At 46.8% G+C, this 14,438-nt stretch overlaps 1 protein-coding gene across 8 annotated transcripts in view; it reads right to left on the reverse strand.

The window, feature by feature from the left end:
* LOC147684688 (hydroxyacylglutathione hydrolase, mitochondrial) overlaps nucleotides 1–14,438 on the reverse strand; it is a 699,222-nt gene that overhangs the window by 422,255 nt on the left and 262,529 nt on the right. For all 8 annotated transcript variants that reach the window (XM_086940518.1, XM_086940519.1, XM_086940522.1 and 5 more), the window contains one exon: nucleotides 4,656–4,843. In XM_086940518.1, the coding sequence (XP_086796644.1) occupies nucleotides 4,656–4,843 (188 nt within the window). The remainder of the gene's footprint in view (nucleotides 1–4,655; nucleotides 4,844–14,438) is intronic.

Below are 14,438 nucleotides of genomic sequence, written 5' to 3' on the forward strand. Positions count from 1 at the left end.
CCTACTGGAGCTGCAGGCGATCCGGCTTGCACTGAAAGCATTCCTCCCCTCTGTCCGGGGGAGTGTAATGCAGGTGTTCACGGACAACACCACCGCCATGTGGTACTCCAACAAACAGGGCGGGGTGGGGTTGTGGACCCTATGCCAGGAGTCTCTGCGCCTATTGCAGTGGCTGGAACATCATGGCGTGACCCTGGTGGTTCAACACCTGGCCGGTTGCCTGAATGCCAGAGCGGACAAACTCAGCCGCCGGTGCATGATGGATCACGAATGGCGTCTGAACTCTGACGTGGCGCAAGGTCACTTTCAGCAGTGGGGAGCGCCTTGGTTAGATCTATTCGCCACAGAAGAGAACGCGCAATGTCATCAGTTCTTGCCGTTGGAATTTCCAAGGCGACACTCGCTCTGAGACGCTTTTAGTCGCGAGTGGAGCTGCGGTCTGTTGTACGCCTTTCCGCCTATACCACTTTTGCCCAGAGTGCTGAAGAAGAGGAGGCGCGACCTGGCCAAAGCCATTCTCGTAGCTCCGGACTGGGCACGAAGATACTGGTATCCCGAGCTACTCAGCATGTCAGTCGATCCCCCGATTCGTCTGCCTCTTCAGGAGGACCTTCTGTTGCAGCAGGGGACGGTCCTCCACCCGAACCTGTCCAGTCTCCACCTCCATGCGTGGCGATTGAGCCGCGACAGTTGAGGCCATTGGACTTGCCTCCTGAAGTCTGCGAAGTAATTCTGGCAGCCAGGCGTCCCTTCACAAAATCGGTATACGCCTGCAGGTGTAACAAATTTGTAGCATGGTGCACAGCAAAGGCTGTGGATCCACTCTCTGCCCCCCTCTCTGAAGTTCTTCTCTTTCTTCTTTCTCTTTGCCAGCAGGGCTCTGCTCTCGGCACTATTAAGGGCTACCTCTCTGCCATTTCCGCCTTCTTAAGGCTACCTGATCAGCCCTCTTTCTTCAAGTCCCCGGTTGTAAATAGGTTCTTGAAGGGCATCACTCATATGTTTCCCCCTGTTCCTTTTGTGATGCCGCAGTGGGACTTGAACCTTGTTCTGACTTATCTGATGTACGCTCCCTTCGAGCCACTTCATAACTGTCCTCTTCGTCTTCTCACTCTTAAGACTGCATTCCTGGTTGCCATCTCCTCTACCAGGAGAGTGAGTGAGCTCCAGGCCCTTTCTTCACAACCTCCTTTCCTTTCTGTCCAGCCGGACAAAGTTGTGTTGGGGACGCGACCCTCTTTCCTGCCCAAGGTAGTCGCAGCCTTCCACATCGGTCAGTCCATCACCTTGCCCACCTTCTTTCTGCCTCTGCATCCCTCGAAAGAGGAATAAGGACGTTTCTGGACCCAAAAACGTGCGCTCTCATACTATCTGGATCGCACACGCCAGTTCCGGGTGGATGACCAAGTCTTTGTTGGTTACGTGGGCGCTAAGAAAGGACGGGCGTTGCACAAACAAACCATTTCTCCATGGGTCGTCTTGTGCATCAGGGCATGCTATTCTTTGGCTAAAAAGGAGCCTCCTGTGGGGCTGTGTGCCCATTCCACTCGGGCGACGGCAGCTACAACTGCCCTGGGTCGGGGAGTCCCCTTGCAGGACATCTGCCAGGCAACTACATGGGCCTCGCTGCACACATTTGCTAGACACTACTGCTTGGACAGCCAAGTCCGGAGAGATGGCTTTTTCGGCCGTTCCGTTCTCCAGGACTTTCTGGTGTGATTATTGGTTCGCAGACCTACCACCAGGTTGGTATTGCTGGGGTATCTATTCTAAGGTAATGAAACTAATTCTAACCTGTTACTTTTTAGATGCACAAGTTACTTACCTTCGGTAACGATATATCTGTAAAAAACAGTAGTTAGTATTAGATTCCTTACCGCCCCACCCATCCTCCCCGTTCTGCGAACCGATATCTAGGGTTAAGGACATCCCTTTCAGGGCCCTAGTTTCATGGCACCAGTGTTGGTTTTTATCATGGCTCTGCGGTTCTGGCGCGGAAAAGCTGTGTATAAGAAGTGACGTCAGCGCGTGAGGGCGGCGTCTAAGTTCTCCGGTGACGTCATCCCAGCACCAACGACGCCGACGACGGACGCTGAGCCGCAGACGACGCCTACCGACGCGCAAGGGTACTGCTACGCAAAAGTTTCCGGATCCAGACTGACGACTGGGGATATTCTAAGGTAAGGAATCTAATACTAACTACTGTTTCTTACAGATATATCGTTACCAAAGGTAAGTAACTTGTGCGACTGGGATCCTGCTAATCAGGACCCCAGTCTCTGTGCTTCTTTCCTAAACTGCAACAATATCTCAAAGGGTATCAGTTAGTAGTCAATTTCAACAATAGCACAATTAATTGCTGGGAGCAAAGAAAAAGACCAAGGATACAAAACACAATTTAACAAAAAGCTATTTTTTTGGTAGTTATATATGTTATAATTAACTATTAACTTCATATATTTAGACATGTATAAGACCAGCGCTTCGTTATATTATTCGGCATGTAACCTGTGGATTATTGTACACAAGTGCTCGTGCAATGATGATGACGCAAGTGACACGTGAGGAAGTATTTACAACGACACTAGGGTCCTCGAAAAAAGACAATTGGTGATGAAATGTACATAGTAGAGATACCCAAACAATGAATGTATATATATTCAAGTTGAATCAAGATGGGTCTCCTCGAAGAACTAGCGCCGAAATTTCGCTGTAAGAGTCAACGGCGTTTCGGCCTGAAGAAGTGGTTAGCCATCATCAGGACCAGGTTACTCTTTATTTTAATTACAGTGGCGATGAATGTGACAGGAGTCCCAATCGTAGGCGTGTGGAGTCCCCGTGTAAATCTGGTGTAGTATGCATCTGTTGGTTAGGAAGGGTTCTGAAAAGCATTGTGACGTTTTGCGGACTTTAGGAGTTGTCTGATAGATTTGGATAGTAATTTGCACAAACCACAACTACCGACTGTCTCCTATTCACAAATGTAGACCTTTTTATGGAAACCGTTCATAAATATTTGAATTTGTAGGAGTTTCTTTTCATTTTGAAGTACAGTTCATAAAAATGTAATTGCCTTTCCAAAATATGCCTTCAGGAAGGCAAGTTGGACGAAGCATGCCAGCTCTAGGTTCATTATGATAACAGTTAAGTTTCAGAACACCAATGCTTTAATTTATCTTTTTAAAACTGAGGCTGTGATTGTTTCTAGTCACCAGTTGCCTGCACTGGGCCTATGCTTTTCAATACATTTTTTGAAGGACAGTTAGTTGAAGACGTTTATTCTATTCTGATTTTGGGAGGTCAACACTGTGAGGTAAGAAACTATGTCTGAATCTCCCTAACAGAAAATATATTTCAGGGCTTTATGTCTGAGAAAATAACAATAGAGTCTAACGTCAATGACCAATACTTCAATTTGTTGATCAGCCGCTCCAGAGAATGATAAAAAAAGTGTGCTAGGGGTTTGACTTCCAGTGCATGAACTGTCCGATACTAAAAGTATCATTAAATCCAGTTAATTCTTATATGGTATTGAAGTGCAAAAGATTTGTGGTAGGTGTTGTATAAATTGGCAATATCATCAGATATACAGCGTACAGCCGTACAACAAACTAAATTATGTCTTGATGCATGTCTACTTACCATTAACTAACCCCACAGTACTAGTAGCAGCAGCAGTCATATCAATTCAAATGTGTGACCTTAATGTGTGACATAACGGGCATTATGAGGTTTTCAACTAACTTAATAGTGTCCCTAGTTTCCAATCGATTTAGATCAGTGCCGAAGTCTCTTGGCAGGCCGTTTAAAACCTTGGGTGCCTATGACGGAACCACGCGGTCATGAGTCACGGGTGGCGTGTGCTTCGTCATGCCGCTGCCGATCCTCCCACGAGGCACTAACTCCCCGCCTGTGCGGGCGAATGAATGAGTGGACGGGGTCATGACGGAACCACGCAGTCATGAGCACACGCCACGAGTGACTCATGACTGGGTGGAGCGGTCATGAGCACCGAAGCGCCGCGCTCACCCCCCCTCCCCCACGCGCCGCTGCAGAATTCGCGCCGCAGCGAAGGGGTTAATGAAAACATGCTTTCTTGGCTCAAATTAGCGCCTAACTCAATTTGAGAACATGGTATATGAAATGTAAGCTCATGTTTGTAAGGGCTGTCTAGAGTTTGGCAGAGAAAAGCTAGGATAAACCTTGTGGGTCATTTGTTACATTAATATTCATAATTTATATGTATGTTGCACACCATTCGCCCTTAGTGGCCAAATACTAGGTGTCGTAAGCCATCTCAACCACTTTCATATTATTGATCTCGCAACAATAAAAGTTTGGGCAAAAACTGCAAGTCGCAGGCAAACGTGCAGCAGCCCTCAATCTAATGCTCTAACTTACTTTGTTACAAAGGGGCGTCACTGTCCTTTCAAACTCAGCACTGCCACCAACAAAGGGTTAACCTTGGAGACTAAGAGACTGCATTACTTGAGAGAAGTAATTTTGGCAACAGCATATCTGGAGCAGACAGGGATGATTAAAATTAAGCTCGCATGTTCGAGTTAAGAAACAGTCAAGAACCGCAGATAAACACTCGAGGTCGTTGCTTGTAAAAACAAGGATAACAGCAGGCAGTACTAATCTCGGATATTCACCTTCTGGGGTTGCACAGGGTCAACGACGGCTGCCTCCTTGGTGTCCTCGTCAATGAGGAGGTACATATAATTATCCGTAAGTGCTGGAAGCAGCTCGACCTTCATGTCTGACTGGGAAACTATTGCAGACTTTCTAAAATCGGATTCCTTGCGATTAAGCACAGAAAGAGACCCCCACAGAGCTGGACCTGCAAACACAAAGGAAGAAGCGCGGAGATTAAAGTTAGTGCACACAGCCCAATAGATCACAAACACACACATCGGGTTTTATTTTTGAATGAACCCTGCACGTAAAATTACATTACTGACAAAAATGGTCTCAGGGCCTGATTGAAGTTAATTCAAGACTTGAGTAATGTGGCTCAAGTAGTCGGGCCAGTCTCCTCAAAGAAAATGAGGTAGATGTGACTTGCAGCTGTGTTACGTATGCATGGACCTGTGATGACGGGGGTTCTGGGACTGGATGTGGAATGTGTGTACCAAATGTGTGGGTTTGTTTGGGAGTATCAGTTGGGAGTCGGTATCTGCTGTGTTACTGCTATTTTTCTATCACTCTTGCACATTGTTTAGTTCTTATTATTAAACCTAATACATGTTATTCCACATCCTAACCATACTGGCGAGGAGGATGGGATAAGGTTATGTCAAGTCAAGATCAACTTTGTTCAGCTTATTTGCCATAAAAGCATAAAACTTATACAAAGAACGCATGATAAAATATTGTCAATTTTTTTTAAATAGTCGTTTTAAAATATTTATCTCCAAGGGACAAGGACATTCGTTAGAAACTAATAATTGTACTCATAAGCAAAATAATAAGTAATCTCATTAACTTCGGTTTACAACCAATTAAATAGTTAGCAGTTCATAGTGTCTTCTAATATTTAGCACACGTTTAAAGAAATTTAGGATTGCGTGGCACAAGGCTATGGAGACTAATTTTTGTAAGAAATTCATTGCAGGCAGACAAGACGTCATTCCTGTCTGACGCAGTACAGGTACTAGGAAGGCAACTATTGGACTTGAATATATAAAAGACAAAATAAGGTAAAGTGACATGTGCTCTGTGATGAAACACTGTTACAATGAAAAGTGGGTAATACATTATTCCATGTACATGGTGTTAGAAGAGCAAATTTAAAATGGATAAGATTCAGTCTAAAACATGTTAACAAAACACAAAAACTTAAGGTAGGGTCAGAGGCAATATTTAAAGACCTACCTGGATACCTTGCCCCAATCAACAATACTCACATACCTAGCGGGGACCTCTCTGCTGAAACTCTGGAGTATCTGGAGCACATAGAGCTCCCTGTGCTCTTTAACGCGCATAGGGAATTCCTCATGTTTCCAATAACCAAGGCCGAAATCATGGAAGCGCTGGCCTCTATGCGGACGGGTAGTGCCCCGGGAATTGATGGCCTTATGGTAGAAATTTACAAATCTTTTCAAGAGCAGTTGCTACCCCACCTCTCTGCCTTGTTTGATGACATGAGGGAAGTGATGATAGTTACTATTCTTACGCCTGGTAAGGTAAAAGATGAATGCAGTTCATATCGACCGCTGTCACTGTTAAACGTAGACACTAAGCTGTTTGCAAAAGTCCTAGCGACGCGTCTGGCCCTACTCGCCCCAGACCTGGTAGCCCCTGAGCAAGCGGGATATATATTCGGACTGTCCTAGGAACCATGCAACATGTTAAGCAGGATACGAAGGTCATCGCAGTGTTCCTGGATATGGAAAAGGCCTTCGATTCGGTGAAATGGCATTTCCTATACCAGGTACTGCAGAGAATGGGGCTTGGTACTCCATTTCTCCAAATGATCGGCGCCCTTTACAATAAGCCTTCGGCTAGGGTGCGCGTTGGCAACATAGTCTCAAACTCTTTCTTTATTGGTAGGGGCACAAGGGAAGGTTGCCCACTCTCCCCATTGCTGTACGCCCTGGTGGCAGAGCAGAGAAGAATATGGACATGAGGGCATACGGTTTCCGACCTATCAAATTGTAGTATCAATGTATGCTGATGATACCTTGGTATATGTCCATGACCCGGAAATTAATTTGTCCCCTATGCTCAGAGAGATAGTACATTTTGGAGTGCTTTCGGGTCTGAAAGTCAATTGGACAAAGTCGTTAGCTTTTCCTCTCACTCCCGCAACTAAAAAATTGATATGGAGTATCCGCTTCAATGGTCGGAGGAACCGATTAGATATCTAGGAATTGGACTCCACTCAGACCCAGAACTTCTCCTTAGGGAGAACTCTGGAGTAGCGATAAACAGGCTGGAGGACGATATCGCAATTTGGAGCAGGCTCCCGCTCACTCTTACGGGCCGCATAGCCATAATGAACATGGTGGTATTGCCACGGTTTCTCTTCTTATTCAACGCCATACCGGTGGTGCTATCCAAAGCCTCCTTTCAACGACTAACCCAGCTCATGATTAGACTAGCTTGGGCAGGAAAGCAGCACAGAGTTGGATGGTCACTGCTCACTCTGCCTTACGGCATGGGCAGCCTGGGAGCGCCGGACCTAGAACTTTATTATAGAATTTGGCAGGCATCACATCTGCCCACTTGGGTACTCGGTGACAAGCAGATATCGCATGTACTTATGGAACAACTGTTTGCTCATCCGCTGTCGCTCCCAGCCACGGTGTGCCTACCTGTAGATCGTAGGACGGGTATCCTTGACTCAATCTCGGCCACCAACCATGCATGGCACTCGTTACTACAGAGGCAAGGCGGAGCACTGCTCTATTCGCCTGCCATGCCAATAGAGTGGCTGTTGTGGCTTCCCCCCATTAGAGAGAAGGGAGTCACCCAGGCGCTACTGCAGCTTGGAATACTGCATGCGGGGGACCTCTTGCGGGATGGAGACAGCAGACTGTGAGAGATGTCGAGCAACTAACGCTGACTTTCTCTATTTAGCATGGAACTGCCCGGGGATACAATCTTATTGGCATGAAATTTTTACAGAAATGAGCAGGCCTGGTCTGATTTGTCTCTTTTTTGAACAATAGGAACTGAGGAGGCAGAATGCCATGATTCGGGTATGTAGTCTTACACTACACACCTTAAAACATCTGTTAAGACCAGACCCCAGAGGTATATGTTTGATTTAAAGACATCAACTGGCACCCCATCAGGTCCTGGGGCTTTCCCACGGGCTAAGCGGTTTATCGCCAAGACTACCTTGCCTAATTCAATAGGCCTGGTGGAAGAAGAGAAGTTTATGGACACTCAAAGGAAAGGTTAGTGAGTGAACAGAGGCTTCCTCTAAAGGAAGTCTTTCTATCCGCTGCCTCTGCCAACGCTGGGCGAGGAGAAGTTTATAGACTCTCATTGTAAAGGATTGTTTTGGAGTGAACAAAGGCTTCCATAAGAGGCAGGCATTGCAACCACCCAGCCACCTTTGTTAATGCTAGAAGTGATGTTTTCAGACACTCAACGTAAAGGAGTACTTTGGGAGCAAACTGAGGCTTCCTTCAGGTCCATGCAACTGCCGCCCATGTTTCAAAGTCCAGCTCGGATGAGTCCTTAAAGAAGCACGTTACCTGTCAATCCATTTTGCAATTTTTGTAAACAGTGTGTTTACTAAATGTACAAAATTGATTGAAAAGTCAATACTTTGAGGAGGAGCTACGACACCAACCAAGATGGCTGCATAGTCTCCCGGCTCCGCTGACCTCCGTCCTATGCTCCACTATCCTGTTGATAATCCTGTTTACCTGAACCGGATCCGTGTGGGTGATCCGAACCACACTCCAGTGGTGTAATCCCGGAGTTTCTCCGCCGTCGTGGAGCGGAGATACGTCGATGACCGTACTGAGGCCTAACCCAACTGGGAAGCCGGGGTCTCTAGTGCTGGCCCTGCCGGGTCCGAGTTGAACAACAACAAGCTGCTGAATGCGGTTAGGTCCGGTCTCTGGATCACTCTGACTTTTTTCGATTGTTTTGCTACCATCAGCCGCCTGGTGCCCTATAGCAGGTGAGGTGACGAGTGACGCACGGTACTGTGTTGTGGGTGTCCCTGACCGGGGGTCCGGCATTCACATCGCCGATCCCCCCGGGTCGGTGCCTCGCTGCGTACCATTGCTCGCTGACCGCTGGTCCCTCCTAGCTTATTCCTGCTCTGCCTAATCTTGCCCCGGAGAAGACGCCTCTCCGTGGGGACCACCATGCCTGAGGACGAAAGGAGTTCAACGGAGCAGGCTCGACCTGGCCCGTCATTGCTGACGGTGCTGGAGGCACTTATGGCGCTTCAGGGCACTATCAAAGCCCGGACTTGCAGTTTGTTGTCTGCGATGGACGAAATCACATGCTTGAGACCGGACCCTGACTCGACGCTTGTGACCTGGCAACCAGCCCGCTTTGCAATGGATGCTTCGGAGGTGTATTTGGACCCGGCGTTGGAAACAGTGTTTGCCCCTATTGTGGTGGATCTACCTGACTGTAATTTGCCTGGCCACCCAATTGAACCGTTGAAACCTTCGACTTTGTACCCCTCGGAACATTTACATGCCGGCCCCGTTACGGAACCATCTACTTTGTACAGTATGCTGTCTTGGACGGTGTCGATTCCCCTCCTCCGTTGGTCTTTCAAGATGGCGGATGGGATGAAGCTTGGCCTCGGAGACGGGAAGGGGCGACAATGGTACCAGTCATCTATATCTGTTCGCTCCTGTTCTGCCGACTTTTGTGACATTTTGTGTAAAGGGCTTCCCTTAATTGACGATTCCAGTACATTTGATCGAAGGGGCCAGGGTTGAGATTCTTGTCTGGGTTTCTCGTTGTGGGATTGTGGTTGACGGGATTGTTTTATTGACCTAATGGAATCCGGGGCAGGGTTGGCTATGGTGGGGGAAGGAGACCGGGAGTCCGTAGTATTATGCCCTCCTCCGATTTCCCCTCTCGAGTGGGGTTTCTTTTCCTTCTTTTCTTCCCTTTTCTTCTATATTTCGGGCTCTGGTTGCTGGGCGACAGGCACCCTGCGTGGGGGGTGGGCGTAGTCATTTGCAGGGGTGCAGGGTGGGGGGGCGTGGGGGTGGGTATTTCGTTTTTTATCTTTGCTCTATGGCCTCTTTTTCCTCTTCTCTTCTCTGGCCTTTTCTTTCTTTTTCTTTTTCCGGGTTAGTGTAGTGGGTTTGGCTTTCTCTACATCCTATTTCTATACTTGTGCCTTGACCTCTCTGGGGCTTTGGTGCCGTGGGGCGGACAACAACGATGGTGTTAATATTAATAATGTGCTGGTTTATCCTGATGTCGCATGTCTTAATGCCGTTGATCTACACGGTAGCGAACTTGGTGTGGACACATCGTTTTTCTGCTCGCCCCCTTTTTGTGATCCGAGACACTGTACGACACCTGATCCTTCCTATTTTATATTATAAAATGAAAACCTCCTATCCTGTTTCCGCATCGAACTGCATTTACAACCACTGTGCTTAGTAATTTGAGTTACTATGCTCCCCAGGGACAATGACTCTGAAGTTGGATTGTGATACTGTACTGAACTGCTTAGCGGCCAGCCCTGGGGGTTGTAGGCCCGGGTCTGTATTTGAGTGCAAATGTTAAATAAAGGTTTAAAAAAAAAAAGTCGATACTTTGAACCTGGTCATATGGATGACATTTGTTTTACACCTGCCTCAGAAAAAAAAAAACGTGGACAACTGGAAAAGGTATGCTGTTCAGCTGTCAATTGGGTCACTGTTTGCTAATTGCCCATCTGATGATAACTGTGAGAATGCTGAAGACGAACAGTCTTCCTTTGTTTCTCGTATACGCACTGACTATGAGATAAAATACAAGAATCCAAAGTGCGAGCTGATTTAGCCCTCAGATACCAGACTGTAAGGTTACTGCATGTAATTCCTCTATCAGTAATAAATACACAACGTTCACTGGTTACCACCAGGCACAAGGTTGGATCTGACCACTAATCAAATATAAAGCATTTATTTTGATATGCTTCGTTCTCCATGGAATTCACCGAAGGTTGACTTGTTGCTGGTGTGCAAGGCACACGGTAATCAAGTTTCTTAATGCTCTTTCACTGTGACACATCGGAAGTCCTCTTTAAAGCTCTGGGCCAGCATCCAAGGTTAGTCATTTATTTAATGCGTATCTGCAATCCGATACTAATAGGCGCCCAGGGAAAACCTCTATGGCCACAGGGGCCTTGGTGTTAACACAATCTTAAAGGACAGCGAATCCTGTGGCATTCAATTAAATATTTATTTAAATTGCCCCCTTGCAACCACTCATGAATACATATTTAAAGGAATTCATCAAAGAACTTCTCTTAGTCAATTTATTTTTAACCAATGCAGGGACATATTACTTCATCAATAAACCATTAAAGAAAATTGGTTCATGATACTTGAAGGATTCATTTTACCCATAAATTAAACGATTCAAAAAATACTTCCACATAGGTTCAATTATACTAGAAATTGAGCTTAAAACACACACACTATAAATGAAATGTGAACTGCTCATTCACCAACAGCGAGTACGTTAAATTCATTTCAGTTACTGATGTAACTCGATCAAGACCGAGGACAGAGAGGTAGCACTTTACAGCTCGGTCCAATAGTACATCAAGAGTGTGTGTTGTTAAAACACGACCAAGAAAGACTCTGAACGCAGTGACAGCCCTTTCAGCTGGGAACAATAAACGCGATCAAGATTCTGAGCGGAGAGTAAGGGCACTTTACAGCCAGGTCCAATAGTACAAAAGACTAGTGTTGTTCCTTCCGACTAATGTTCAGTTTAGCATGCGGAACAGTCCAAGCCCAAATTAGATCATAACAATGGTACTTAAAGGAGGCTCAGGCTTTGGAACCTTGTTTTAAATACAGAGTTTGAGTTAGTGGTGCCTCAGAGTTCTAAAACTTTTGTTTTCGACTGAGTTGTCACTGCTAAAGGCGCCATAAAAACTAAAATTAAAACAGGGGATGTGTATCTGAATGGTGCTAGACAGTTATCTGAGTGGTGTACTTAATTCGTTTGAAAATGTAGCAAGAATCGTGTGTTGTAACTTCATATAAATAACTCAAAAAATTAGTCGATCAGATGAAGCAAACATTTATTCACCGAACCCAAATAGAAAACAAGCATTTGCAATATAATAGGTCTCGCATTAACGAGAGTTTGAGCTATTGGCAATGCAATAGCTTAAACTCTAGCAAATGTGAGACCTATTTCTTATCATATATGAGAGCACCTTCAAACTAGAGTTCAGCACGCCTGCTCTACAAAAAAAACAACTAATTTGACTTAACCCCTTGGCCGCAGCGCAAATTCTGCCACGGCACTGGAGGTGTGGGGGGTGAGAGCAGCGCTTCCACACTCGTGACAGAACCATGCCGTCATGAGCAACGGGCGGCGTGTGCTCATGGCGGCGTGGTTTCATCACGGCCCCGCACGCTAACCAATTCGCCCACACAGGCGGGGAATCAGTGCCGCGTGGGCGGAGCGGGCGAATTAGTGAGCGGGTGGAGCCGTGACTGAACCATGCCGTCATGAGCACACGGCGCCCATGGCTCATGACGGCGTGGTTCCGTCATGAGCAGGCAAGGGGTTAACAGACCAAAATTTTGCTTTATGTATAATGAGAATCTTGCCGCTTGGGGGGTGTGGTCAAGAAGGTACTTGAACGGAAGCTTCGCCTGGAGGTTCCGCTTCTGGGCAGGCCCAGCGTCTTATTCTGCACAAGTTTCACAGCGGTTGCCCTCCACGACTGCCCCGGTTTTCTCTACATGCAGGGGGTACTGTGGGGCCCTATGTGACTGCTATGGGAGCTGAAACCTCCGGCAACCACAGAGTGGGGAATGTGGCTGATATGGGAGATGAGCACTGCAGCTGCTGACACCAGCACCATCAGAGGTCATTTCGGTGATCCTTGGCGCTGTAGGCATCCAGCCATCTGGCGACCTGGTGATGTGCCCTCGAGCGGCTTCCTGCCCTGGACTGGTAGTGAAGACATTGCCGCAGAAGACATTGGCCGGTTTCTGCAGTCAGCGCGACTTTAGCGGTGTGGCCACAGCTGAGGGCCCCAGCATATCAGGATGTCCTGGCTCAGCGTGAGGCAGACGCGGGGACTGTGGCCACAAAACAGGACCACTGGCATACTCCTGTGGGGCTCTAAGCCCCTTCGGGAGTAAGCGCACCTCTCCTCTTTGCAGCGTGTGCAGTCGGAACAGCGAGCACACATCTGGCCAGCGAGCAACACGCACTGTAGCCGGCCACCGATAGATGAAGCAGTGCCACTGCTGAGCAGTGTGCCCCTGAAAAAAAAACAGTGCTCACCGACTACATAGTGTAGACCGTGTAACACCACAGGTAAAAGGTCCATTCGTTATGGGCGGTCACAAAAGGAGACAGGGCGGTTACAAGGAGGGACTAAGAAGCCTCATATTAAATCGAAAGCCAAACTTTACCAAAGACAATACCACCAGCCAATGAAAAATATGCCAGAGGGTGGGCTAGGCTTTCACAGCACTTCCACGTCATACCCTAATACAGCATGCCTCGCAGAACGAGCAGCGCATGCGCGCTGTATCGCTAGGCTCCACCTAAAAAGAACATGCATGATTAGTCTGAGATGCATAAAAGAACCAAGAGCAGGTTTTTTTATATGTATGTCAGCACTATTAATTATGTTGTCACATGGATTTGTCTAGTGAGAATAAATCACAGTGATGAAGGTACCCAGGCGCTAGAGCAGTTGTGTAGGTGTAAGACCGAAGGTGTTGGGTATTGGGACCAGTGCGTTAGTTGAAAGGAGGAGGCCCTGATCTGTTGAGTTAGATTGTTCCAGGTCTTCGGTGTGATGCAGGAATGCTAGACCTCTCATTCTGCTTTTGTGGATGTGGCGGTGAGTGCGAGTGAGAGAGGCTGAGTGTAGGTGTCTGGTGAGTTAGAGGAAGGGGGATGTTCAGATATTTTGGACTGATGTTGTGCACTGCCTTGTATGCACGAGTGAGGAGTTTGAATTGGCAGCATTTGTGTTTTGGAAGCCAGTGGGCTCTCTTGGATATGGTGTGATGTAGATGTGTCGTGAAAAGTTTAGGAAAAGTCTTGCTGAACGTTCTGGAAGGACAAGAGTCTTGCTGAACGTTCTGGAAGGTCTGGAGTCGGTGGCAAAGATGGTTGGAAATCCCGGTGTATAGTGCATGTCATAGTCTATTCTGCTTCTGATAAGGATTTGCGTGACTGTGCGTCTAGTGTTCTGGGTAGACATTTGAAGATCTTGAGAAGCATGCGGAAAAATGGAAGCAGAAGGAGCTGGCCTAATTGAGCTCTGCCTTCATGTTGAACTTGTCGTCCAGAATGATTACCAGGTTTTTAGCATGATTGGTTAGTGTGGGTCCGTGCTCAGAAGGCCATAAGGTGGAGCCCCAAGGAGAGTTCTTGTTCTCGAAGATCAGCACTTTATTATTTTACTTATTTAGGGGTTCAACACCAATATTTTGGCATACAACCCCATACATACAGGTTGTGCTAAGTAATCAAAACAGTATTTTAGAACCGGTTTATTTATACATGTACAAAAAAAACGGTATTTTACTAGGTGAACATTATACAATGATGGACAAATCCATCAGTAAAGGAAAAGAAGGTTCTGTCACCAGGTAAGACTGCTGTAATACAACAGACCTGCAAATCTATATGTATAAAAATGAAAGTATGTCTGTCTGTTTGTCCTTTATGCATTACTACACCATTCATCCGATCGGCATGAAACTTTGGGAAGTTGTTCAGTACACTCCTGCGAAGGT

This window comes from Lissotriton vulgaris, chromosome 10, assembly GCF_964263255.1.
Source record: "Lissotriton vulgaris chromosome 10, aLisVul1.2, whole genome shotgun sequence".
Classification (NCBI taxonomy): Eukaryota; Metazoa; Chordata; class Amphibia; order Caudata; family Salamandridae; genus Lissotriton; species Lissotriton vulgaris.